General features: G+C 54.7%; 2 protein-coding genes across 6 annotated transcripts; one reads left to right on the top strand and one right to left on the bottom strand.

The window, feature by feature from the left end:
- Window positions 1-13: 13 nt before the first annotated feature.
- On the bottom strand, window positions 14-13,755 carry MAFK (MAF bZIP transcription factor K). Of its 3 annotated transcripts, none has more exons than XM_030481684.1 (3): window positions 13,543-13,755; window positions 5,737-5,816; window positions 14-4,547 (listed from the first exon to the last, which is right to left on the bottom strand). In XM_030481684.1, exons 2-3 carry the CDS (start codon window positions 5,770-5,772, stop codon window positions 4,113-4,115), a joined length of 471 nt encoding a protein of 156 aa, XP_030337544.1. In that variant the 5' UTR covers window positions 5,773-5,816; window positions 13,543-13,755; the 3' UTR covers window positions 14-4,112. The 3 variants fall into 3 exon arrangements, with proteins under 3 accessions (XP_030337544.1, XP_030337546.1, XP_030337545.1); XM_030481686.1 differs by lacking the exon at window positions 13,543-13,755 and adding an exon at window positions 7,799-7,988; XM_030481685.1 differs by lacking the exon at window positions 13,543-13,755 and adding an exon at window positions 6,758-6,931.
- LOC115606194 (lysosomal alpha-glucosidase-like) lies at window positions 11,862-27,868 on the top strand. 3 transcript variants are annotated; one of them, XM_030481683.2, is made up of 20 exons: window positions 11,862-12,015; window positions 18,416-18,941; window positions 19,125-19,270; window positions 20,409-20,574; window positions 21,037-21,133; window positions 22,119-22,238; window positions 22,431-22,549; window positions 22,619-22,750; window positions 23,475-23,585; window positions 24,393-24,506; window positions 24,684-24,768; window positions 25,132-25,249; window positions 25,604-25,737; window positions 25,841-25,992; window positions 26,142-26,290; window positions 26,375-26,516; window positions 26,701-26,799; window positions 26,924-27,088; window positions 27,164-27,310; window positions 27,560-27,868. In XM_030481683.2, exons 2-20 carry the CDS (start codon window positions 18,426-18,428, stop codon window positions 27,620-27,622), a joined length of 2,775 nt encoding a protein of 924 aa, XP_030337543.1. In that variant the 5' UTR covers window positions 11,862-12,015; window positions 18,416-18,425; the 3' UTR covers window positions 27,623-27,868. The 3 variants fall into 3 exon arrangements, with proteins under 3 accessions (XP_030337543.1, XP_030337541.1, XP_030337540.1); XM_030481681.2 differs by lacking the exon at window positions 11,862-12,015 and adding an exon at window positions 17,210-17,340; XM_030481680.1 differs by lacking the exon at window positions 11,862-12,015 and adding an exon at window positions 17,242-17,344.

Here is a 27,868-nt window from a genome sequence, read left to right as displayed (position 1 = left end):
TTTTAGGTTTTGTTTTTCTTTTTTTTTTTCCTTTTTTTTTTTTTTTTTTTTTTTCTTAAATAAAAACAATCATGACAATGAAGTTTAAATGATTTGAGAGAGAAAAAACAAAATGCCACCTTCTCCTCCTCCCCGGGACTGAGCCGTCCAGTGGCCTGGCTTTGGCCCTGCCACAGCTCACCCGCCAGCGCCTCGTCCCTTCCCCGGTGTCACCCCGGTCTCCTCGGGCAGACAGTGGAGTTGGGCAAAAGCAGAGACGCTGACTTGCTTCAAAGGGATCTGGAGCTGCCCTGGAGGGAAAAGGTTCCCCACTCCCAATAGAGAGCACAGCAAACACATCCACAAGAACAGAGGTGTCCCTCCCCGAGTCCCTGCCCGACGCTTCCGTCTTCTCCTGCCTCCCGCCCAGCCCTCGGTTTCCACACTGCGGATGGGGAGCATCCCAAGCAAGGCCAGGCCCATGGGGAGAGGATCCCAGCATTCAGATCCAGAGCCCCCCCCCACTGCTCCTCAGCAGCGTGGCGGGGGGGGACACAAATGAAAGAGGGGCAAAGAAGGGAGCCCCCAGCATCCAAACTACTGCAGCAAAGAGACAAGCGAGAGGTACGGCCTGGGGGGATGCCACAGGCTGCAGCCAGCTCCCCACGCCGCGCTGGCCCTGGGTGTCAGGCTTGCAAGTGCAGGACGGAGAGAAAAAGAAACAAACAAACCCAAGAGAAATCAAAGAAAAGAACCCAAAAAAACCCAAAACAAAAAGAAGAAAACCACAACAGAAACAAACCGACCCCCAGAGGAATGCAATGCGACAACCCCAAGCTGGAGGGACCCTCCAGGGTGGAGGAGCTGGGTCTCCAACGCGGTCACAACAGCTTTCGGGTCATTCCTCCCTCCACATTACCTTGCAATTCTGATCCCTCTGTGGAAGTTTTAGCCAGGACATTTCATTCCCCTCCAGGTCACCACCCAGGGAGCCCTGGACTGGCAATTTCTTTTTAATAAAGATTTACAGTATCAAACTTGGAAAAAAAAAAAAAAAAAAATTAATTTTTTTCTTTTTTTTTTTACGAAAAATCTGTACGATAAAATGTATATAATTATATATTTATATATATATTTCTCTCTCTTTAAATATTTCCACGTGGTCCTTATGGATATCCAATATGGATTACCTACCATGGCTATGGTATCAACAGCTTTAACAACACCCAGGCCTCTTGTTCTTTAGCGAGTGACCAGAGATTTTCTTTAAGTGCCTACCAGCACTAAACTAGCAATCACTTGGACAAGCCTTTGGCACCCTTCCAAGAACTGGAAATAAAAGAAATACTTGGCCACAAGGGAAGTGCCACGTAAAGATATGTTTCTCAACTCATTCCAACAGCAAGAAGACCCCCACACGGAACCAAGTTCGACCTCCGTTCCCCTGGTCTGATTGCCCCGGCGGGGGGGTTCAAGAGCAGCCAGAGGGGTGTTCCTATCTAGCCAGGAATGTTATGGAGCTCTGGAGCTGTTTGAAAGACTGGAAGCATTTGGGCATTTTCAAGTCAACTGGCCTTTTTCATTAAAGTTTTCATTTAAAGCCCCAACAGTGCCAGGAGTCTCCATTTTGCCTGTTTTCGGAGGCACCTGTAAGGTCTGGGAAAGTTTCCAATGTCTGTGAGCTGGAGAACATGAGAGGACCAGGAAATGACAGTAACATCTTTCTCTTCCTCAGCTTCTGCTGTGGGAGTCAATAACTGGTACTGATACACAGGACATCGATCTGCCTGTTCGGAGATAGGGAGGGAGTGGAGGAGAAATGAGGTAACGCTAAGTGTCATCCAAACTCTATGTGTTGGAAAATCACTCGAAGGAAACTCCCTGCTCCCCTCCATAACACGTGGATCTGGCAGGGGTAACGAGCCTTCGGGAAGCGTTTCACTTACACCCTTTCTGGCTCAGTAAGGTCACGGCTGTCGATGTTGAGGACTGAACGAGAACCAAGTCTGAGGTTTCTCTTTTCATTAACCTATTTCACAAAGGACCCTCCTGGGAAATCCAGAGACTCCAATGACAAGGTGAAAAAAGAAATAAAAAATAATAAAAGAAAAAGCAAGCTAACAACTTCTTCCAAAGACAAGTAGGGCTTCACTAAATGTCTACAAACCTACTGCTATTCAAGGCAAGACCAAGCCTCAAACAATGAATTATACTGGGTGTCAGATGCCAGTTCACTGCCCCCTTTGCAACAACGGCGGCACTTGATTATTCTCTTTCAGTCCAAAACACTCGTGAATTCTCCGTGATCTTTGCTTTCTGTTCTGGAGCCCAAATCCTCTAAGCTCTTCTCCTCATCTTAAACTTCAACCATCTCGTTCTCTTCTCACCTGCGTGACAACAGGCATCGTCCGTTCCACAAGTCTCTGACCTGCCCTGCAAAACTCACAGTCCCTTCTCTTTCCTACTTCAAAAAGGAAAACAAACGAACAACAACAAAACACATGAACACCAACATAGCTATTTTGTTTTTTTTTTACAGTGACCTGGAAACATTCCTCTTTTCAGCTCCTTTCGGCTTCCCACCTTCTGCCCATTGCCGAGCCAGAAATCCCTCTCCCAAACCACTGCTCAGAGCCATCCGAACAACTTCTCGATCCCAATTCTTCTGTCCCCTACATACACACTGATTTTCCATCATTTTCCATCCTGTCCTCTCGGGATAATCCACCCATTGGCAAGAGAAAGCGTCAAGTTTCAGGGTCACGTTCACACAGGTTGTCTGAACACTGAGGGTTGTTCACTGTACTCTTTGGATCCCAACTTCAGTGCCTGACGTGCTCTGGAGAGGAAAAGACTCTTCCAGCTCCCATCCGACCTCCCCACAGCCCTTCTCTGGTCAAAGACTGGCGAGCCCAGCTCTCCAGCTAGGACGTTCATTGCTAACCTGCCAATGCTTTTGTCAAAGAGGAGGCTCTGGAAGTTCTCTCCTCCCGTCTGAATGCTATTGCCCTCTAGTTACACTTCAGTGCTTTAAAAACATCTCTCTGAAATACCTCTGCACAAACCCCTTCTCATAGTGCTGATCCCAGCAGAACTGTTCCCACCTTCTTGCAGCCAGTTCTGCCTCCACCTGGTAATACTTGCAGCATTTTTCCTCATCATCTCCCCTTCTCCTCCCCGTCACACTGCTCTTCACAGCATTTACTGTGCCTCCTTCCCTTATAAGCTTCAGGGAATCCAGAAAAAAACAATAAAGCAGCTGCTACTTCAAGACTGCGGATCATTTGGAAGAAATAAACTGCATAAATATACCCAATTCACAGGCACACCTCAGGGAAGGAGCTATTGGGAAACTTGGGCTTGGAATAAAGGAGGCTGCAATGTAGTTGTTTTTACAGGCCACACAGGTAATGGGGCGTATTAAAATATGTAAAATATATATATTTTCCCATATTTTAACAGCATGGATTGAAAACGAAAGGTTATTCCTTATGGGTGTGGTCAGACCCAAGCATTAGTCTCCATCGTCCTCCTGCTCCCATCCAGTCATAGCAGGATGAAATCTAACCCAAAAAGCCTATATCCCTGCCCTCATAATATCAGGTGGAAGCAGGGAAGATAGGGGAGACCTTTCTTACAAGGAGTAGGATGCCACAAAAGGAAACTCTTTTTTTTTTTTCCATACATTCATCTCACACGATGATTTCTACAGTCCATCTGTTTCCTGGCTCTTGAGCATCATTCACAAAGACTCCGGAGGCTCCCCAGGTATCTTCTCGCAGCTGGAAAGCTGCCCACGGCTGAGAGGGCCTTGGGGGAGGCAGGGGGAAGGAGGAAGCAGATCTTGCTATTTGTACTGCGTACAGAGCTCAAATCCTGGACACAGGAGGTTGATGGAGCCACTGAGTCCAGACAGAAGCAGCCAGTTAAGTTCCCTCTGTAGGTCTGGGGTGGGGGTTTTTGTTTTCTTTTCTTTTTTTTTTTTTTTTTCTCTTTTCTTCTCCTATTTTTTGCACTTTTGGAAGAGAATTGTTAAAATGCCAATTCTTGACGTGACCAAGTACTCCGGAACAATGCATAAGAGCCTTATCCCCTCCCTTCTGAAAGGCTGCTAGTTCCCCCCACCGAGGGCACTAGGACGCTGCTGAGAACGGCACAGAACTGGATGAGATTTCGGCTGATTTCACGATGGTGATGACACTGGTGGTGGCAACTTTGGTCGGGGTGATGGGCCCTCGCGCCACAGTACGAGCAAAGGTCTGGAGTGCTTCGTACTTGGAGCGCAAGGCATCCAGCTCTAGCTTCATGCTGCTGTTTTCTCTGGCCAGCTTCTCCACCTCTTGCTGCAGCTCAACCCGCTGCCTCTCCAGCTCCTCTTTCTGAGTCACGCGCTTGATGCGGCAGCTGGCAGCGTAGCCCCGGTTCTTCAGCGTGCGCCTCCGCTGCTTCAGACGGATGACCTCCTCTTTGGTGAGACCCCTCAGGTGCTGGTTCAGCTCCCGTACAGACATTGACACGAGTTCATCATCACTCAGCACTGGGGCATTCTCTCCTGACTCCTCCTTTACCTGCAAATACCAACAGCACAGGGGTAGCAGCAACCCTACGTGAACGGATGCTCTGGACAGCAAAAAGAGACAGGCCACCCCTCAGCAACGTCACAGCCCTACCTGGAAAACAGCCCCGAAGCATTGCAGAGAGCACATATTCCACTAAAACATCTGCAGAGATCCGAGCACTGCTTTCTCGTCTGGGTTTTTGGGTAACCCTCTTAAGTCAGAGAAAGCAGTGAGCCTTCCTCACCCAGCATGAGCTGAGCAGTAAGATTTTTTAAGGAGATAAATGAAAAGCAGACTGAAGCCCTTCGTACTCCTTTGTCAGGACCCAGAATTCATACTATGAATGCTAAAGATGACACCTCTTCCCAGCATTATGCTGGGACACCAGTGCAGCATCTCAAAAGCAGAATTAGCCACTTATATGCAAGGTTTAACTCAGCATTTGGTGGCTTTTCGCTGTAGACTGCTTATTCAAGTAATGAACAAAACCCTGCTTGGGCCGCAGGACCACAGCCTGATTTGGTTGTCCCGGTGCATAGGCCAGGCTCTGAAGTTACACACGAAAGACACCAAGGCCTTGTGCCTTTTTCCCGAGCAGGTTTGCTGCCACAATTATTTTAAGAATCATGGAATCATTTAGATTGGAAAAGACTTTTAAGATCATTGAATGCAGAACCTTTAAGATATCATCGTTTTGTCTCTTCAGAGACTGCAGAACATCTGGAATGAAACACTAAGATAGGGGAAAAGAACTGTGACGATGCATGTACAACCCATGCATAGACTGCCACCAAGCTGGTATGTCTGAAACATCTACTGTCTCATGGATCTGAGAGACACCAGCTGAAGGCATCCTTTCCCAGAGCCTCCCAGTCCCAAGAGGAGAAGTACTTCATTGACCAGGCCTGGGAACACTGGTTTCAGGATGCTGCCAAGACATGCTACAGTCAGAAGTCTCTTGGACAGCAACTGGGGTACCTCCATGCCATCCCAGAGACTTCAGACATCTTTCTGGGTATCACCAGTATCCTTCTACCCTAACTTCTCCTGTAGATAGTGGGAAATTGTATGAGCACCCATTTGTAAGAGCCTCCCAGAATGAAAGAGAACAGTCATGCACAACCAACATCGCACAGAGCACGGTTCTGTGACAGCCTCCCCCGCCACCCAGCATCACCCACTCAGCCTTCTTCCCTACCTTTAACGCCTTGTTCGGTTTGGGATTAGTCGTCATAACCTGAGCACAGTCTTCCGGACAAAACTGCTCAGAAATTGCAACTGGAAAAACAAAACAAGATTTTCAGGTTACAGTAATGAATGTCAGAGGTGACGGGAGGAAGAAGATACCCAACACATGGTGGAAGCCCCCAACTCAACCACTATTAAAAGCAATAACCACACGGTTGTTTAAAACACTGGGATGGATTCAGAGATCAGTTTACCCCATTCAGATAAAAGAAAGAGAAATCTGCGTTGACAAGTGCACTGGTTTTTGATGCTGAAGACCTCATATTTTGCTATTAACTATACTAAGATTAAGCAGGGAGGGGGAAAAGTACACGAGCTCCTGCTGTAAACAGCAGTTAGGCTAACCACCATGCACCACCTTGCAATATGCCACCCCTTCTCAAGGGGAGCACAGAGTGTGGCCTCCCAGGCCCAGTCACTTGCTCACCTCCCTCCAGAGGAATCCCAGACGCTCGGAATGGCCTATTAGGGACTGAATTAAGAGTTACCTCCGCTCATAAAAGGCACTGAAAAGCCACAAGACAACAACTCCCTTCATTCTTATTTCGATTATTATTAACCCAGCTCGAAATTGAATCAGCAACCCAGAAAGAAGCTGCCTGGTTTGTAACCTGCTTCCAGCGCCGTCCCCACCCAAAGGAGACGCCACCAGAAAACCCAAACAACAGAAACAAAAGCCCCCCCCCACGATAACAAAGCAAAGGCAGGAGTTCGCCTCTCCCAGCGCACCAAGACTGTTGCTTCCCGATCCTCTCAGCCCCGGGCTGCGAGAGCTGACCTGCCAGATGTTTCTAGTGACATGGAGGCATGTCCACCGACAGCGAGACACCGAGACACTGCCCTTCACTCTCACCTTAGCAAGAGGCTACACCCCTTCGACCAGCGCCTGGCAGAAACCCCACCTGCCCGCACCTCTACCCGAAACCTTCACCCCACGGTGACGGCAGCACGCAGCTCTGTCTGGTACCTACCACAAGAGAGGCGACCGCAGCCGTGCCACCATCACAGCCTCTGCCTATGGCTCCCCAGTGGGGAGAGCACAAGGCACCGGACCCCCCCCCCCGATGCACACCCAGTGGCACCGCAGAGCGCACAGCCTGTCTGGCGGGAGTCCTCTTCCCCCCTCCTTCCTTCTCCAGCCCAGCCCAAACCCTCCCCATTTCCACGTCTGCATCGTGTCACACATCCTAATCATTCATGAAAAATCCAGCCAAAGCATCCCAAGCATGATTCCCTTCTGATAGTTGCCATGGTGACCTTGGGAAAGTAGCCAACCCGGAGACAGTCGCCATGGAAACAGAGAAGCCCAAAAGCAATAATGACTTCAGGTCATGTCTGTGCAAAGACATCACGAGGTCGTCGGAGAGTAAACAAACTCATTCATATCTGCAAACAGGGGGTGGAGGAATTTGGGGAGGGGGCAAAGGTGGGGTTGGGGACCAGTGGGAGCCGTGTGGGTAAAGGTGCTGGCTCAGCCTGCACCGCTGTCACTTGAGCTTTATCAGCCGAGACACCTCATCATCACACGACTTACGTAAAGATCAAGATGAAGAGCAAGGGGAAGGGGGGATAGAAAGAAAAAAACCAATCCCCTAAGTGCAAAGCTGTGAGATAATATCCTAGATATTAGAGAGTGTATTTAGGCGCCTTCTCTATTTTTAAGCCCGAGACAGCACAGCTCTCCATGTCTGGAGGAGGGACAAGGACAGCCGCACAGCACACAAGCCAAGATGCTCCGTGATGAATGGACCACTTACAGTAACTGGTGTGCACTGCATTTTCTAGAGCATCACCGAGTCCCTCTCTCCTCTCCTCCAGCACCGAACCCCACCTTGGGCACACCTCCAGCAGCCCCTGCCTCACCAGGGCCACAGGGGAGCAAGTCCCAACCTCTGAGGGACGGGGATGTACCCGACCGACTGCGTGTTTTGCACGAGGGCTGACCGCAGGCAGGGTCTCCTTCAGACCCCATCGCTTCCCCTCTGCACGGGGCCATGGCCACCCACCCCTACCTCCAGGCCGGAGGCGCAGCCGTAGGCGCTAGCACGGAGGAGGAAGGAAAAAGCTCCTGGTCTCAGCCCAACGGTCCCGGCGAGTTCAGGAGAGCAGAGGCGCTGCCAGTGCGTAGAGGAAACGGCCGGCAGCCCCCTCCCTGCAGCCGCGCAGGCAGTTGGTGCCATAGTTATGCAGTGAGTCACCAGCTGTTTACAGAGTTTGAGAGCTCACATTCCCACAGCATCAGAAACTCTTCCTTCCCTCGGCATCCCCCCCTCCCTCACCGCCCCCATCCCTACAAGGAAAGGGGCACGCTGCCGGCACTCCGCGCTGCTAAAACCGGAAAAGGAAAGTCAAAAAGGAGGGGGAGGCCGACGGCAGACCCGTCACACCCACCAATTACACAAAAAACCCTTTTGATCCTCACCCAGCGCGTCTTCAAAGCACTTTCTATGCCAGCCGATGGAAAAACTGAACAGGGCCGCTTGGCTGCGCCGAGATGGAAAGAAACGTAAAGTATCATGGAAAACAAGAGCCAAGGGGTGAGGTTGCCTCCGGGGGGGTCGGCGTGCGGGCTCGCCTGCCACCCCAGCGATGCTCCAGCTCCATGTGACAGAACCCTTTCGGTCACCTGTTGCTCCATGTCGTCAAAGCTACATCTCCTGACCCTGCACATTCCTCAGCGGACGGCCTTGTGCTGCACGCCCATCTCCACTTGCACGCCAGAGCGCCCTGGATGGGCCAGCATCCCTCCGAGATGGACTGGGATCCATCCTATTGCACCGGAGCTGCTGCTGGCACAGAGATGAGCAAGCAGGTTGGGGAACCATGAGGTCAAGGAATGAGGTTGAGCCCTCTTCACACAAGGGTGGGAGACTGGGGTCTGCCCCGACCCTAAGGGCAGGATTTGGTAGTGCAAGTAGAAACACAAGCTCAGGTCTCGCACTCATATGAGTGCCAGGGTGAGTGTTATCTCTGCACTAGGTGAACCCACAGGCATGGTCAGGGCTCGAAACCAATACAACACCACTCGCAACCCCCATCAACAGTCTTCTGGGGCCTCGGGCTCCATCTCTCCACCTACAAAATCCTTCCCATCAGGACTCTTTGGGACTCTTCAGCTACCAACTGAAATAAGCACAGCATCTCCCACAGTTAGAAGACAAAAACCCCACAACGAAATCCTAAACCATCCTGCAAACATGCCCTATCCAGCAGCATTCCCTAAACATGCTGCCCAGGGGTCTGCTGGGACCCTGCCTGCGATTTGATTATTAGAACCCTTTTAGTCTTTACCCTATGCCTGCCCTTCTTTTCTTAATTGCGTTTGCTGCATCACGTCTAAAATTAGGAGCTCAGCTTTTTTGGAACAAGGACTGCATTACATCGCTGCTCTGTAAGCGGTACGACACGTTTCAAACGCTACATAAATAAAGCGGCGAGTAGTAATACAACTGTAAGGGGCAAAGGCTTTTCCAGCGCAGCTCCACGCTTGTATTTAAGCAAGTGTTTTGACTGTGGGTTACATAAAGAGCCCTTGTAATTCTGCAATAAAGTTACCCATTGACAGCCTTGCCAACGCCCTCTCCCTCTCTCAGACGATTCCTCAGCCTCTTGCAGCATCCTCCCAAAAACCTGGAGGTCTCTGGCTGACATCCCAAGCCTGATGGTCTCGGCTTGGACCATCTAGAGATCTCCATTCCTTTGCTTTGAAAAGGGAAGAGAGCAGAAAGCCTGACTCGGGCAGAGGTAGGACGGAGCTTTCCACACAAGGTTTGCAATTAAGGAAGAAAACATGCCAGAATGAGATTTCAGACTTTCCACGCTACAGGGCTTTCAAAGCGCGTTACGTATTAAGGAATTACTATCAAGTCACTGCTGACACCCGACAACTGCGGATGAACTCGCATTTTAGAACTCTCTCTACACTGAAAGACAACCCTGGCCAGAACATGAGAGCCTGGCAGACAGCCCTGCCGGTGTTCAGCTTCCATCCTCAGACACATACAGCAAACTGAAAACATGCAACCCTCGCTTCCAGCCAGGCCAGCGACGACTTCCAGAGGGCAGAAAAACAGCGTGAGGTTCAAGCAGCAATGGGGATCTCTGCCACTGAGCATAGTTACACAGAGAATACTCTACTCAATCCCAAACGCAGTGATTTAATCCTAAGGCAGCTATTTTAGTGAAATTTCTCATATATCCACAAGTTATTCCCAGCTCCAAAGCGCTACCCAAATGGAAGTGCCTACCAAGGATAACATCTGAGCTGACAGGTGAAGGGAACTAGGGATGCTTAAATCTTCGTGGCCATGCCTCTGCTGCTCAGAGGCATGACACGGATTTCCAGCACGTTGCAGCATGGTAGGCAGAGCACCATCCTTCTCCCTATCATTCAAGAAGCCATTCTCCTGCTCTGACAATCTTCACACATCCTGTAAGGCAGACTGACGCTTGTCACTCATTTGTAATGAGAGCGGGGAGGGACGGGCTGATGGTGTGAATCAGAGAGTAGAAGCATATGCGAGGCAATATATTTGACATGAAGGGAGAGAAGACACAAGGAGGGGGTGAGTCACTGTTTACTGTTCTAGAGGAGCTCCATGCAGCCCTCGCCCAGCTGGCCAGCTTTCCATTTCCCTTATGGATCGGAACCAGCATCCAGCAGCAAAGAGGAGATTCAGGAACCTTCAGAACGCATTGAGAGCTGCCAGGACACGGCTCTCTGAGGCGCTCTCTGGGGAAGCCTGGACACATATCAGACAGTCTTTAGTGGTTTGGTAAACAACCTAGTCAGATGCTGCAGAGAGCCTGTGGCCAGAAAGCAGAGGATATGGGGTACCAGGAGGGCACGCTTGCGTGTCACCTCAGAAACTTCACTGAGGAGGTGGCTGAAGGGGAAAGGTATGCAGCAGCGAGCCCCGGCACTGACAAGCGTACAGCACTTTTTCCATCACGTGCTTACAAAACACAGTGACAGAGCTACACCAGAATTATGCTTCAGCATCACCAGCCCAGAGATGCACCTCCCCAGATGGCCAAGCTAAGTCACTGAGCAACAAATAACTTGCTCGGGTGCACAGCCAGATCCTGGGGCAGAGCTGTGATCGGGATTCCTAGCTACGCTGCTCCTGACCCCACGTGCCAGCCATTGAGTTGGACGTCTTCATCAGCTGCTAAAAATGGAACATAGCACATTGCTATTCAGGGTCCTGCAATACTGCAAAGCAGCGGGACTCGCTACGCAACCTGTCCCTCCGCTCGGGAGCTTAGTGGCAGGGTAATCGCTCTTGTTACTGCATCCCCCCTCCCCAGTTCTTGTGTTGATGGTCACAGAGCACTCTATCACTCGCCCAAGTTTGAAGATAGCCTGAAACAATAGCTCAGACCGAAGTGGAAACTGCCTGCTCATCTCTACAGGGTGCTGAGCCTGAAACTTCCTGATAATTGAAAGTGCTAGCACCGCTCAAGTACTTCACAGCTGGATGTTTACAGAAATGATCAGTGAGCAAGCTTATCCCACAAACCCCGACTGCCGCGGGGGCCAGCGCTCCCAGCTGTCCTTTCTTTGCTTCCCAGACATCTCACACAGCTAGAGATTTTCAATACCAAGTTCTGCAGCGCATTCCACACCATTAATCATCTTCCAACGCTGATGGAAATAAGACTGTATCAAGCTGATCTGTATTTTTCCCTTTCAGGAGGCACACAGCAGTACTGAACTCCTTGCCGCAACAGATTGCCGAGACGAGTGACGGCGCAGAAATGACATAAAACATGACAAAGCACGCTACCCCTGACAGGCAAACAAAAAGAGAGCTAACACATGTCTGCCTCTGGTTCAGAAACACTTGCGAAGCAGGGCATGAGCCTGGCGCAATACAACCAGGAACGTTTAACGCTGCTATGGTACAAAGCCCTGACGGCTCAGAGCCTGCACAAGAGGGCAGGGTGTCCTGAAGGCGAAAGTCACGGCGTGTCCCAACCTTGCAGCAATCACCCCGTTGCTGCTGGACCCTCATTCAGCACCTCCAGCGGGTAGGAGCAGAGTTAACTCGGGTGCCGCGGAGCCGAGCGCGCTGCCATTGGGCAACCACGACGTCCATCACCTCTAGGAAGTGACTGCACGAGGAAGGCTTCTCCAAAGGCAGCACCGTGTACACACGGAAGGAGAGGGGGGAAAACCGGACCAACACGCACCCGTTTCAGCAGCGAGAAAAAAAAAACCCACAAGGTAAATCCATGTGCTGCTAAACCCCGACCGGGCTGGGGCACAGGGCTGCGCTTCGCCACCGACAGGGCTCGTAAGGACTGAAAGTGCAAGAAAAAGGCGTGCAGCTTTCCCGGGAAACACTTTCCTCTCACCAGTTCCCTCTCCCCGCCCTCCCGGGCCCCGGCTGAGCTTCAGGACTATGATAGCAAAGGAGGGGGTTGCCAGGTGAAAGTGAAAATGGAGGCCTTTCCCTTTTCTGTAACAACTTTGCCCAAAGGGGGCTCGTTCCTAATTTGAGACCTCATGGCCTGCTTTCGGCAGAATCTGTAAGAGAAACCCTCCGCGGAGCAGCCCACGAGGGAGGGGAGCGGGCTTTCAGCCTGAGGAAGAGGAGGAGGAAGGAAACAGACCCTGACACACTGTGAGAGTTCGGAGACCTCGGTTCCCCTCACTCGCGGCCTGGATGCTTCCCCAGCTTTATGCCACTGCCTTCACAGGGAGCTCCGAACAGGTTCCCCCACCCACCCCCCATTGCTGACTAAACACCCAAACCGTCCCGCACCCACCAGACGCTCACACGGCACCCAGAATGTCCCCGTCCCCTTTCCTCCCACTGTCCCATCCCTGCGTGGCTCCAGAGCACCCCGTTTGCCGAGCCTCCCCCCTGCGCACACACCCCCCACTCCGACAGGCTCCGCGACCAGCCCGATCCCACGATCTCCCTGTTTCATCCCCAACACAACCCCCGACCCGCAGCGCAGGGGACCGGGAGCGGTGCCTCCCGGGGCAGAGGGCAGCTCGCCGAGGCCGCCGCCACGCCCGGTGCCCGCCGCACGCTGCCGCCACGCTGCCCGGTACCGGCTGCGCCCCGGCTGCTCCCTCCGTACTACAAAAGCAGCTATTTTTAGACCTGGGAGAGCGCGGCGTCACAACAGGTTTCCTCGCATGTATTTTAAGAGCCATTCAAAGGCAGAGGCAGGCAGCGCGCTCAGCCTCGAGGGGAGGGGGAACAACAACAACAAACAACAACAAGAGGAAAGCGGCGCCCGGGCAAAGCCCCTCCCGAAGGGACCCCGCGTCCCCGCGGCACCCGCCGGGCCCGTCCCGCGGGCGGGACGCTGGGTCCGCGAAGGTGTGACCGCGGGTCCCCGCCGGGGCCCGCCGAGCCCCCGCCCCGCCGCCGCCGCCGCCTCTCCCCGGGCCGAGCGCTCCCCCGGCGCCCCTCACCGCCGCCCCGCCGGGGCCCACGTGCGCGCCGCCCGGCCCGGCCCGGTGCGAGGGGCGGCGGCACCACGTGCCCGGCGCGGTGGTGACTCAGCACTTTTACCTCAGCCGCCCCGCCCGCCGCGCCCAACCGGACCCGACCGGACCGGGCCGAGCCGCTGCCCCCCACTTCACACACCGCCCCCCCATACACACCCCACCTCAGTCAGCGGCAGCGCATGGACCAACCCCCCCCTATCGCCGCCGCTCTCCCCTCACATCCCCTCCCAGCTCCAACCAAACCCCTCGCCCCGACCCCGCCGCGCCCGGGCGGCTCCTCCTCACCTGCGCGCCGGCGGGAAGGCGCGCGCGCGCCCGTGGCGGGTGTCGGCGGCGGCGGGCGGCGGGGCCGGTGGCGGGGGCGCTGCGCGGCTCCCTCCGTCCCTGCCAGCGAGTCCCGCGGACAACAACAAGCGCGGGGCGGCCCCCTCCCCCCCGCCGCGCCGCCGACCAACCAGCGCCCCCGCCGCTTCCGGCATGGCGCGTCACGCCGCGCGTCACCCCGCCCGGCCCCGCCCCGCCGGCGGCGCGTCACCGCCCCCCGAGGCCACGCCCCTCCCCCCCCCCCCCCCCCCACCTCGCGGTTCATTCATGGGGAAGGGCGCGCGGAGCGGGGTGGAGTGGCGGCGTCACGTGACCGCCTCCCCACACACACGCGCCGGGGTGCGCAGCGGCGAGCGCCGTGACTCGGTGTTTTGTGTGTGTGTGTTTGTATGTATGTATGTATATGTGTGTGTGTATGTATGTATATGTGTGCCTGTATGTATATGTGTGTGTGGATGTAGGTATGTATATGTGTGCCTGTATGTATATGTGTGTGTATGTATGTATATGTGTGCCTGTATGTATATGTGTGTGTGGATGTAGGTATGTATATGTGTGCCTGTATGTATATGTGTGCATGTATGTATGTATATGTGTGTGTGTATGTACGTATGTATGTATATGTATGTGTATATATACATATGTATATGTGTGTGTATATGTACATATGTATATGTGTGTGTATATGTAAGTATGTATATGTGTATGTGTATGTATGTATATGTGTGCCTGTATATATGTATATATGTGTGTGTATATGTAGGTATGTATATGTGTGTGTATATGTTTGTGTGTGTGTATAGGTATGTATGTATATATGTGTGTATATGTATGTGTGTATATGTGTGTGTATATGTATGTATATGTATGTATATGTGTGTATGTACGTATATATGTATATGTGTGTGTATATGTATGTATATGTATGTATGTGTGTATATGTATGTATATGTATGTGTGTGTATGTACGTATGTATGTATATGTGTGTGTATATGTGTGTATACATGTGTGTATACGTATATATGTATGTATATATGTGCACGTGTGTGTGTGTGTTTGTGTGTGTGTGTGTCCCCCTACAATCGGGGTGTGCAGCACAGAGCACCATGACCCAGTGTGTGTATGTATATGTGTGTGTGTGTGTATATGTATGTGTGTCTGTATGTGTCCCCACAACCAGGGTGTGCAGCGCCAGGCACCATGACCCGGTGTGTATGTCCCCGTCCACCCCCCCCAAGCGCTGGGATCTCTCCGGCCCAGCCCAGCCCCGGCAGAGGGTTCTGCACCCTCAAGCCATGGTGGCTTTGCAGGGATGGGAGCACGTCCTGGACACCGGGAGCGTCCCGGGGGGAGCGCAGGGTCCCTTTTGGACACCGGGCTCCATGTGGCAGCCGCTGGTGGGGCTCATCCTCTGCCAGTTGGGTCCTAGAGCCCCTGAGCGCTGCAGCAGGGCCAGATCCTGACCCGGAGCTGGATCCCACACCCAGGTCTTGCTCTTTTCTTGTGCAATTGCAAGGGCTGCTAACACAGCACCCTGACCCCAGCGGCCTGAGCAGTGATGGATCCTGGGAGCACCCAGTAATGATGAAAACACAGCCAAAAAATGTAATAACCAGGCGGTTGACCAAACCCAACTGTCTCCATTGAAACTGGGCTCCCTTTCATTTTTCCATGTTCATTACTCTATTAGAAGGTCTGCGTCGGACCCGTGCAATTTGTGCTTTCCAGCCTCGGGGATAAATAACCTCACTGAAGGAGATCTAAGGGCCATAGTTGAGGCTTTGAGTAAGATCTTGTCTTTCGCTGCTCCCTTTGCACAACCCGAGCCGCAAAACATGGGCCGCCCCACATCTGGCACAGTCCCACGGGTGCATGTGACAGATGCACCTCCCTGTTAAGAAACCCCTATTTTTTATTGGAACCGGACTAATGAGGGTGGTTAAAGCACCAGTGTGACTGCAACAGTGTTGGCCTTCACCTCTTCCGAAGCTGCAGCCTCTGGTTTAAAACCTGCCCTGGGCAATGGGACGGGGTGAGCTCGGAGGGCAGATTTCAGCCATCCCTGCGGTCCCCACTGATGCCTCTGAGGTTTGTCTCCAGATCTCATTTACAACCTGGTGGCTTCTGGTGGCTCAGAGAGTCAAGACAAGCAAGGAGCAGGGTGCTGGTGGTGCGAGTCTTGGGCCACTGATGTCCCCAGCACGGCCACCTGCCCTTTTGGTGGTAATAGCAAGGAGTGGCTGGAGCCACCCTGCATCATCCAAGGTTTTTCCCTGAGACATCCCTGCAACGATGATCTCCAAGAGCAGGAGAGATGGGCTGGTTATATCCTGGGTGGGATGTAACCCTCTGTGGTGACAGACCCACGCATGAGGCTCACCACAACTGAGGTATTTTCCGCTGTCTTTTCAACAACATGGGTTTGACAGACCACATATGGCACAGGGGGGATATCGTGTTGCCTGAAATCCTGTTTCTGGGTGAATCGCCCCGTTCTCAACAGCTCTTACTTTCTCTTTTAATTCCCTGCGGAAAGCAACTCTGCTTCAAAGGTCTGTTGTCCTTTGCTGCTGACCTTTAGACTGCAATGGCCTTTATAGGAAACAACGAAGAGCTCTCCAGTCCCATGAGAGTGGGAAAGCCTGGGCTTTCCTGCGATTGTGGACACTTGAGGATGAACAGGAGTGCATGGGAGAAAGGATCTCTGGTGAAAACCTGGATGGCAAAATGGCTTTGCTTTGGGAAGTGTGCGGAGGTTGTGGGTCTAGCCCACCTGTGTGCTCAAAACCCAGCCAGCATCACAATTCCCTGAAACCATGGTGCTGGATTCAGCACAGGCACCTCTTTCAGGCTGTTTTGGGTGAAGTGCTCTCACCCTGAAAGGCGACATTAATACTCTGGGTTTTGAGATCCTGGAGTACTGCATACAGCTCTGGAGTCCTCAGTGCAGGAAAGATATGGACCTGTTGGAATGGGTCCAGAGGAGGGCCACAGAAATGATCAGAGGGATGGAGCACCTCTCCTATGAGGAAAAGCTGAGAGAGATGAGGCTGTTCAGCCTGGACAAAACTCTGGGGAGACCTTATTGCAGCCTCTCAGTTCTTAAAAGGGGCTTATGAGAAGGGTGGGAGAGACATTTTAGCAAGGCCTGTTGCAATAGGATGAGGGGTGATGGTTTTAAACTAAGAAGCTGGATGTGAGGAAAAAATTCTTTACAATGAGTGTGTTAAAACACTGGCAGAGGTTGTACAGAGAGGTGGTGGACGCACCATCCCTGGAGACATTCAAGGCCAGGCTGGATGTGGTTCTGAGCAATCTGATCTACTTGAAGATGACCCTGCTCATTGCAGGGGGGTTGGACTGGATGACCTTTGAATGTCCCTTCGAACCCAAACCATTCTATGATTCTATGACCCTGCGTGCTACAGGCTGGGAAAAATCTAAAAAATCTCTCATCTCCCATAATCTATACCTCGTGGCTTCCGAACAACATTGGCTGTAGATTTATATATTAAAACATACAAATACAAAGCACACAGACCAGAAGAGCGAGCAAGCAGCTGGCAAGTGTCAGAGGAGGCGTGTGTGGAGGCGCAGCTACTAGAGAGGAGCGGTAGGACCGGGCGTCTCGTAGGGTTTTTACGGCAGAGCAGGCATTGCTGCGGCGGCCGGGAGCGCTGCCTGCCGCCTGCCCTCTGCCTGCTGCCCGCCCGCTACCCGCTGCCCGCCCGGAGCCACAATGTCAAGAGGAGACACGTGTATGTAAGCGCCTGGGGAGGCCGGAGCGGAGCCCGGGCAGCCGGGGCAGGGGGGGCCCGGGCCGCGGTGCCTCCCCAGCCAGGGCTGGAGACCCCCCGGCCACAGGCGCTGGGTGTCCCGGTCCCCCCCACTGCATGCCACGGCTGCGGGGTGGCATCACATGAGCCATGGGCTGCTGGCGTGCCGAGGACCCCGGGGTTCGCATGCCGTGTGGGTGCTGCCACCCCGGGTGACCCACGCTTGGGGAAGTGACCGGTGCTTGCATAAGGCTTTGGAGCCAGGCCGTGGCAGGTTGAGCCGTTTTGGTGCCTGGGAATAAAACCTGCTTCTTGGGGAAAGCCGTTTTGCTGAGCTTTTGCAGATTGCAGGGAGGAGACGTGCATGGTCTGAGTGCCTATGGCTTGGGCGGGAGATGGAGAAAAGAAAGTTGTGTCTCTTATTTAAGGTACTGAGATTGCTCCTTGCACTCAGCAGGAGTGTGGGAGTCTCCTTTGCTTACGGTCTAGGAGATGTTTGCCCGAGAGGTTGGTAAAAGCAGGTTTATCAGTGGGAGGCAAAGACTAAGAGCATATTCCTTGCCATCCCTCGTCCAGCCTTTCCTGGAGCTAAAAGCTCTGACTCAGGGCTTTGGGCAGTGGCAGAGGATGCTCGGAGCAGAGGATGCTCTGCACCTCGGAGCCGCAGCTCCCAGCACCACAGCTCTGTTCCCATGAGCAGAGGGAGCTTGGTTCTGCTTGCAGCTTCCAGAAATGCTGCAGCCCATAAATTCAGACCTGGGAAAAACTTGAGGGGCCACTCTGCCAAACCTCAGGAACAGGCAGATGCTGCCTTGTCCCCTGGGGCTGGCGGAGGGTCATGTGGAGGGTCAGGCCCACCCAACCCTAGCAAAGCCATCCTTTGCCAAGTTTGCCGCGTGTATCTTAGCCAAGGGCACAGCCTCACGGTGCAGGGTGCTGAGCTGGGCAGGCTCTGCCTGAACCGCAGCCATTGGGAGTGGGAAAGCCATCCTTGAGGCTCAGTGAGCTCCCCTACTCCATCTCCTTCACATTTGCCTCCATCTCCCCCTCGCTCCAGCACCAGGACGATGAAGTCGTACCAGAAGCTGACACAGCCATCAGCGTGCCGGCTGGAGGAGGAAGGGGCTGCCCCAGCACCCACCGGCCATGGGAAGCTGGCCCCGTGCTGGGTGGGCAGTGGCTTGCTGGTGGCTGCTGTGCTGCTGAGTGCCATCACCGTCTGGGTGCTGCAGCAAGTATCAGTGGGCTGGCCCCAACCCACGCTGCCCCCCAAATGTCTCCTGGTGCCCGAAAGCCACCGCTTTGACTGCTACCCGGAGCGGCGCGTGGTGGTGACACAGGAGCTGTGTGAAAGCCGGGGGTGCTGCTTCATCGAGAGCCCACCGCCGGCGGGGGGCAAGCGAGGGGTGCCCTGGTGCTTCTACCCCCCCGACTTCCCCAGCTACACCCTGGAGAGCCTCAACCAGACAGCGCTGGGCATGGTGGGGTTGCTGGTGCGAAGGGAGAAGGCCTATTACCCCCGGGACATCGAGATGCTGAGGCTGGATGTGGAGTTTGAGACGGACACGCGGCTGCACATCAAGGTGAGATTCCTGCTGGCTGCTCTCCTGCATCTCTCCATTCCACAGGTGACCCTGCTCAGACCGATATCACAGTATCTTCAAGGTACTGTGCTCCAGACATGGCTGTACATGGCCAATGAGCATCTCCAACCCTTTGTCCTCTTGCTTTGCTGGTCTTTAAAGCACATTTTCTCCATTTTGCAGATAACGGATGCAGCCAACCCACGGTATGAGGTTCCTCTCGAGGTTCCCCGGGCAATGAAGAAAGCAGAAAATCCCATCTACAGTCTGGACTTCTCCTGGGATCCCTTTGGGGTGCTGCTGCGGCGCAGAGCGACAGGGATGGTGCTGTAAGAACCCATCTCCTCCGCATCCCACAATGGGTGGGGGGAAGCTCATCCCACCATAGGCAGGTTCCAGCATCATTCCCAGAGGTTTTTCCTAAGGAAAAACCACACTGCGAGATCTCCAGCCAATAATTACTCTTTGTCTTTATCTTTCTGTGCAGCATGTGAGTTCTGTCCCCACAGGCTGACCTATGTGCTTGCTGTGGCAGGGCTGGGTGGGATCAGCACCTGTTCAAAAACCTCCCAATGCCCTAATTCCTCTCCATATCCTACAGCAGCCTTTGTGCAGGTTACAGCACATCACCAATAAGGGACCTGGTGATTCAGGGAAAGGGCCACAAGAGCGTTGTGGCTTTGCCCGTTTCACCCTGCTTTTGGGTTTCCCCGGCTGTCCAAGCTATAGGGACACACACAGCTCCAGGCTTCTGTGGAAAAGCACTGCTTTACTGCACTGCTCAGCCACCTCCAAAGCTTTGCCCACACTAAGCTGTTCGTGAGCACCAACGATGTATGGCCAGGGTTTTTTTGGGATCCCATCCTTTCCTCCTTCTTCCTGTTTGCTGGTGCCTGTGGTCCATCCTTGAGAGCTGCTTATCAATGACAGCAGGCTGAGAAACCCCACCACCATATCTCCTTGGTGGTTAATAAACTGGGTGGAAACTTCTGGTGTCAAAGGAAAGGCTGTGCCATCCTGGGACAGGCTGGTTCAGGCTCGGGCTGTGCCTCATGTCCAGCCAGACCTGAATTTGCTTCCCTGGCCAATGTGTTGGGGCTGAATGTGGAGTGGGACATACGCTGCTGCACTGACCGCTGGGATGCTTCAAGAGCAAAGGAGTCAGTTGTTGATCCCAATGGATCCCAGCATCCCCTCTTAGAATCATAGAATCAACTAGGCTGGAAAAGACCTTTAAGATCATCGAGCCCAACCGTTACCCCAGGACTGTCAAGCCCACCAATAAACCATGTCACTAAGGGCAAAGTGATCTCCCCTCATGGCTGTCGCTCACGATTGCCAGTCACAGCCACCCCTCATCTGCCTGCTCATAGTGGCCCCACACTGTATAACTGCCGTCCCTAATCCTCCTGGCCAGCCCTCCTGTCCCCTCTTGACCTTCTCTCTCCCTCCATGTCACCCTGGCAGGCTCAACACCACTGTGGCCCCATTGATCTTCGCTGACCAGTTTCTCCAGATATCCACATCGCTCCCGTCAAAGTTCCTCTACGGGCTGGGGGAGCACCGCGGCCCCCTCCTGCACAGCATGGACTGGAACACCCTCACGCTGTGGGCCCGCGACGTGTCTCCCATGGTACCATCTCCACTCTCCCCATGGTGGGGGTGCAGGGGGTGAGGACAGGGGGTACTGCTCTCTGCTGCATTGACAAGCCCTGGGAGAGCACATCAGGGGGTGGGCAGCAGGAGTGGCAGAGGCAGGGGGTGGTCGGGGCCGGCGGGCAGACACATACCGGGAGGATTTCAGTGCAATTGCAAAACGCTCTTGGCACTTCAAGTGCTTTCTGCTCCACCCTGCTGCTCATGCAACATGTTGCATGAGGCAGGTTTCCCTCTCGCCCAGCCCAGCTTGCTATCAGCCACCAAGCTGTGAGGAAGAAGCAGCCTCCCAGCTCCGAAACCATCCTCATCCCTCGTCTTGTCCTCCATGGAGGGTGGTGGCAGATGCAACTTGGGGCCATTTATTCATCCCTGGTGACATGGGGCTCTCCTGCTTTACCCAGGAGCTGCTCTCTCACCCATCACCTCCTCTTTGCAGGAATCGTTCAACCTGTACGGTGCTCACCCCTTCTACCTGCTGATGGAGGAAGGTGGAGATGCTCACGGGGTTTTCCTCCTCAACAGCAACGCGATGGGTAGGTGGTCTGGGACACCCCAGCCCGGCTTGTCGCTGGAGGAGGACCTGGCAGGTGGGGACAGATGGGAGATGCTGAAGCAGCCGGTTTGGGAACTTGGGGTGAGAGGAAGCCATGAAAGGGAAAGATGTGGTTTGATAGCTCCGTTACTGAGCGTAGCCATCTGTTTCCTGGCTACAGCAAGGCTCTTTAGCAACTGCCAAGCAGTTTAACCACACACCCAGCTGCCAAGTTGCCATCGGAAAAGCAAGTCCCTTGTGTGTGGGTCTGTGCCCGTTCCCCCTCCACCCATGACATCCTTGCCCGCAGGCCTGGCAGTGTGGCACAGTTGGGGCGCAGCCGGCGATGCCGTCTGCCACCCGCGCTGTTCCCAGCTGTGGGATCTGCCACGTGTGCCAGCTGGTAACACAGCAGCTCCCGCGGGCTCCCGCCGTGTCGGGAATGGCACCGGCGACCACCCGTGTGCCCCCCAGCAGCCGCCGCTTGCAGCCAGCTGGGACAATGCTGTGACACTGCATCTCTCATAGCTCCAGCTGTGCTCGCTGTAGCACAGTGATGCTCCACAGCAGGAGCTCCTGCGAGATGCAGCCACCTGAGCTGAGGTTCAAGGGCTCGCTCCTGTGAAAAGCCCTTCTAGGAAAGCCATTGCTCCCACACGCTCACCTGTACAAGTAGCTCTCGACTCACCAAGGAGGGGGTTTTGGGGGAGGATGTGAAAGCAAGCCCTGCGTGAGCTTGGTCTTTAAGTGAAAGCTGGGAGAATGGTGCAGCTTTAGGCTTAAATAGCAGATTTTTAAGATAGCAACCTCCTAACGTAAACCAGTGATGATTTAAGCCTCCAGATGCCCTTTTAGCATCCGCAAAGAGCAAGGCAGGGATTTCTGTGTTCCATTGCCTGTGGTGCTGCCTGGTCCCTGCCATGGGGTTCAGGGTCTGGGGGCTGCTCCCCAGTTGTCACTGTCTGTTTCTCTTCCCCTCACCAAAGAGGTGGCCCTGCAACCCGCTCCAGGCCTGACCTGGAGGACCATCGGGGGGGTGCTGGATTTTTACATCTTCCTGGGGCCCGATCCCAACATGGTCATCCAGCAGTACCAGCAGGTGATAGGTAAGTGCCTGTATCCAATGTGGCCATTTGCTGGCACATTCCCCATGCCCCATTCCCATCTCATCCCACCTTCACCACTGTCCCCAGCCCTCCCAGCAACCACCTCCTTTCCCTCCTCTCCCCTTCCCACCCTTATGAGATGCTGCTGTTATCTTGGGACACCCCATCCATGCTCCTGCTTTTCCACTGCAGGTTTCCCGGCCATGCCACCCTTCTGGGCACTTGGCTTCCACCTCTGCCGCTGGGGCTATGGATCCAGCAATGAGACCTGGCAGACTGTGAGAGCCATGAGGAACTACCAGATCCCCCAGGTAACTCCTCAGACCCATGGAGCGGGTGGTCCAGGCTCCATGACCCATCCCTGAGCCTCTGTCCCGCAGGATGCGCAGTGGAATGACATCGATTACATGGACGGGTACCGGGACTTCACCTTAGATTCCCAGAAATTTGCCTCCCTCCCTTCGCTGGTGGAAGACCTCCACAAACATGGGCAGCACTACGTTATGATCTTGGTACTCCTTCTCCTCTTCTCCCCCTGTGCTGTTTTGGCTGCAGAGCCAGGGTGTAAGACAGAGGCATAAGGGAGGCTCGTGGTCATCTCCAGCCCTGGGGAATTTTATTCGAGGCTGATCCCCACCAGAACTGCCACTGGGAATCCCCCCAGTGCAGGGACCACAGAGATACAGGCCAGGTTCTCGTGCTGTGCTCCTTTCTGCTGCAGAAGCACAGGGATGCCCCTGTCCCCATGGGTGAAAGGATGGAGGAACTGCGGGTCAGGCTGTTTAACTCGTGGGTGCTCACATCTGCATGAGTGCTGGGATCTCATGACCTGGCTGTGGTCTCCCTTCTTCCCTCCACAAGGGAAGGGGGTACAGGTTCTGCTTGCTGGGGGTCCTGGGAGTCAAAGGTTGTGTTCCCTCCCTATTGAACTCCCCCTTGTAGCCCAAACCCATCTGTGACCTGACATTTCTTGCATAAGCACATGACTTTTTGTATTTGTTCCCCCCTCCCCAAAACACCCTAATGGGTCCTGGGGACTTGCAGAAGTGGTATGTTAGAAAACATGCCTGGAAGTGTTGAAGCAAGTTTCTGTTCCCCTTGGGGAAAACAGCCACAGTGTGTGGGCTCTGGCTGACCCTGTCTGGGTTGTCCTCTTCTCTGAATCACACCAGTCTGGCAGGGAGAAAGGGCTATGACCTTGCCAGGAATGGCACTAACCCTTTGCTCCATCCCCAGGATCCCGGCATCAGCAGCACCAACCCCAACGGCTCCTACTGGCCTTTTGATGAAGGCTTGAGACGGGGCTTGTTCCTCAACACCACCCAAGGGCAGACACTCATCGGGCAGGTGAGGAGCTCTGCAGGGAAATCCCAGCCCTATGGCATTGAGCAATAGCAGGGCTGGGGTTTCATCCCTCACGCTGGAGAGAAAGCCAAGTGGCCAAGGGACCTCTCTGGGATGACTGCCAGGGCTTGGCTCAGCTCTCAGCCCTGTGTGTCACCTCCTGGCATCTCCACTGCCATCAGGAGCCAGCCCCTGTCCCAGCAGAGGAGCCCGTGGATGTCATATGAACTTAATGGAGTTGACAGTTCTGCCCAAGGCTGGTCATCTGATTTCTGTCCCTTCCTGTTTCGGGGCTGAGGGGAGGCTGGCTGTGATGGACACGCACCTCCGGATCTGCTCTGCACTGGTTCCCTCACAGTTTGTTCACCGTGGCCATTTGCTCCCACCAGCTCTCGCTCGATATCTACAAGGAGGAGGCTTTTAACGTAGCCTGAAAACATGGGGAAAAATGAACCAGCTAAAATTCCTGGAACGAGGAAAAGTGTGCAGAAATCATGGCCTCTCCATGGCATGCCCTGGGCTAGGTGGTGTCAGGGCTTGTGCAAGAGGAGGCAGAGCAGCTGCTCTATCAGCTGCCACTGCCCATCGGACCTTGGGGTGTCCTCAGCACCCCGATGCTCCTGGGTACCATGGAGGCAGGAGGGATGCTGTGCGTGCAGCATCCAGGGCTCGAAGCAGTCAGGCTGGGCTTATCGCCTGTTTCACCCTGGCCCTTAAGCATGCTCACACCTCTGGGGTACCCCCTTCCGTGTGCTGGCCCCCCACAAACCACTTGCGCACTGAACTCATCATTTTGTGATGTCCCCACAGGTCTGGCCTGGCTTCACTGCCTTTGCAGACTTCTCCAACCCGGACACACACCAGTGGTGGCTGGAGAACCTGCAGCGCTTCCATGCGCACGTACCCTTCGACGGCCTCTGGATCGTAAGTCCCTCCTTGCCCCCAGGTCACTCCCTGCCAGAAGCTCTGATCATGCCCCATGTGTGTCCTGGCAGGACCGTTTGCCCCTCAAATGCAGCTTTTCCATTCTCTTTTTTCCATTCTATCCACTGATCCCCAAAACCTCCCCCTTGAAATTGCTCAACCATTTTCTTTGCTTAGGACATGAATGAGCCATCCAACTTCTTGGATGGGTCTGAAGAAGGCTGCCCGCCAGGAGAGCTCGACAGCCCACCCTACACACCGGGTAAGGAGTGATATGAAATACAAGGCTGTGCTCATAGGTACCGTGTGCTTGAAGATCGCTGGCAACCGAGTGCGATGGGGAAAAACCATTTTTAAGAGACATCATGTCTCTGTTTCACACACTGAATGTCTCCATCCCTACTTGAGTGTGCCAATGTCTACACCCACCCCTTGCACACTTGTCAGGCCATGTCAGAGTGCAGGATGGGACCATGTGCATGAGCTTTTGGTGCTGGGTTGGCAGTGGTGGCTGTCTCCTGTGTGTGGGAATGCTGCCCGAGAGCCACCAAGCAAAGCAAGGGGCAGTCTGCATCCCCTGCATCCCTCCCAGCCGTGTGCTGACAGCATCTCTCCCTCCTGGCAGCCGTGCTGGGTGATTCCCTCTCTGCGAAGACAGTGTGTGCCTCAGCGAAGCAGAAAGCCTCAGTGCACTACAACCTCCACAACCTCTATGGGCTGATGGAAGCCAAAGCCACGGCGAGGTACCCAAGCATCCCGCTTCCTGCCAGCCTGGGGAGGGGGTGAAACCCTGCTGCTCACAGCTATGTAGCGAAAAGATGGGGATTTGAGTGCCTGACACAAAGGGCAGATGCTGTGGCTGCTGACAGCTGCTGGGATGGGATAACCCAGCAGAGGAGGGAAGCTGACACTGCTCTGGGAGGGATGGAGGGTGAGGCTGGTCCTAGCACCGAGCCTTTGCTGTACCATTCCAGCCAACCATTCGGCAACTCAGGGCTGCCACGGTGCTGACCTCTACCTGCACTGTTGTGGGATAAGGTAAACTCCTGGGGGGCTGCTCTCACCTCCTGCCCCTGGCCCTTCCTGTTATTTTCCAGTGCCTTGATGCAGATCCATGGGAAGCGCCCCTTTGTCATCTCCCGCTCCACCTTCCCCAGCCAGGGCCGGTACTCGGGGCACTGGCTGGGCGACAACCAGAGCCAGTGGAAGGACATGTATTACTCCATCCCAGGTAGGTGGCACAGCATGCAGATCCTCCCTACCAGCATCCCCAGCTCCACTGAGCCTTCTGTTTGCTCAGAGACACCTCGGAAACTCCCTGTCCCTGCCCTAAGGGCTGCTGAGCTTCAGCCTCTTTGGCATCCCGCTGGTCGGGGCGGACATCTGCGGCTTCTCCGGCAGCACCTCGGAGGAGCTGTGCACACGCTGGATGCAGCTCGGTGCCTTCTACCCCTTTGCTCGCAACCACAACACCCAGAACGAGAAGGTCAGTGGGAGGCACCCCAGGGATGGGATGCAGGGTGTGGGATGGAGGATGTGGGATGTGGGATGCAGGACGTGGGATGCAGGAGGTCAGGGGTTGTGGGGATGCCCGGTGAGGATGGGGCTGGGGATGACTCTCCTTGTCTCTCCCAGGCCCAGGACCCAACGGTGTTCAGCCCTGCAGCGAGGACAGCCATGAAGGATGTGCTGCTGACCCGCTACTCCCTCCTGCCCTTCCTCTACACCCTTTTCCACCGTGCTCACCTGCAAGGGGACACCGTCGCCCGGCCCTTGTTCTTTGAGTAAGAGCATCCCCTGTGGGAGCTGGGGAGACGCTGGATCATGGAGAAGTGGCCGATCCAAGTGGTGTCTCCATCCCGCTGCAGGTTCCCTCAGGATGTAACCACCTTGGGGCTGGACAGGCAGTTCCTGTGGGGCCGGAGCCTGCTGGTGACACCAGTGCTGGATCCTGGGGTGGACTCAGTCACAGGCTATGTCCCCCGAGGCACGTGGTACGACTTCTACACGGTGAGGAGCACCGCGGCACTTGGCTGGGGTCGGATGGTCCCTGCTTGACCATCTCGGGGCTGTGGATGGGAAGCCACAGCTAAGCCCAGCAAGCCCTGATGGCGGAAGGGGACTGCTCCATCCCAGACCCATGCCAAGCCCCACGTTGTGCCTCTGACACCGGTGTCTCTCGCTGCCTACCCAGGGCTCCTCAATGAACAGCAGTGGGGAGATGGTGAAGATGTCAGCCCCCCTGGATCACCTCAACCTGCACATCCGGGAGGGTGCCATCCTGCCCACCCAGGTGAGCACCCATCCACCACCTCCTCGGGGCTGTCCACAGCGTGTGTGTCCCCCCTGCACCTTAGCTCCCAGACCCGCATCCCATGTGTTCGCAGCCCTATAGTACCCATGTCTTTGAACCCCAGAAACCAGGGACCACCAGCGAGGCGACCCGAAGGAACCCTCTGTGCCTCATCGTGGCCTTGTCCTCGAGTACCTCTGCCTGGGGAGACCTCTTCTGGGATGATGGCGAGAGCCTGGACACCTTTGAGCAGGGCAGCTACTCCTATGTAGTGTTCAACGTCACGCAGGTGGGATGCAGTGGGGAGGGTAGGGGGGTCCCACAGCACCCGGCCACCTTGAGCTCATGCTTTCTCCTCCTGCAGAACATCTTCACCTCCACCGTCCTCCATGCCAGCGCTGAGGCCAGTGAAGTCACCATTGGCACACTGAGCATCTTTGGGGTGCAAGAACCGCCCAGCAAGGTCCTCCTGAATGGCCAGGAGAAGCCCTTCTCCTACCTGGACAACCAGGTACAGCTGCATCTCAGGGTACCCTGTCCTGGGGAATCCCCATCCTTGGGGGTCTCCATCCCTCCTCTCCTAGCCCTAAGGGTCACAGGCAGGGTTGGTGGCTGAGGAGGTGTGTGAGGACTCCGGGGTGGCTGTCCTGCCATGTCAGTGTTCAGAGAGAGTGGAGCTCAGCCAGGCTGGGAAGGGGACAGGATGCTCCACATCCCCAAGCTGAGGCTGTACCCCAAAATGTTTCCTCTCCTCCCACAGGTTCTCACTGTGAGCGACCTCGGTCTCAGCCTCAACCAGGGCTTCTCCCTGCAGTGGCTGTGAGCAGGGGGTTACCCCCACCTCGCCATCACTGTCTGGAAGATGCTGGGTGCTCCAGTCCTTGAAGCTGGGATGCTGCTTGGAGGAGGCGACGGGGACTGTCACCTCCTGCCATGTTCTCCCCCAGCACGGCTGGGGATGGGGGGCCTGGGAAGCCACCATGAGCCCCCCACCTGTCCCTATGGGTGGTGTGGGTCGAGGTGTGTGCGCCCACTGTCCCAACTGCAATAAAGACACGTGCACAACTTG

The sequence above is a fragment of the Strigops habroptila genome, chromosome 4 (assembly GCF_004027225.2).
Source record: "Strigops habroptila isolate Jane chromosome 4, bStrHab1.2.pri, whole genome shotgun sequence".
NCBI lineage: Eukaryota > Metazoa > Chordata > Aves > Psittaciformes > Psittacidae > Strigops > Strigops habroptila.
Note: the sequence above shows the minus strand (reverse complement) of the source record. Positions and strands in the feature narration are given on the sequence as shown.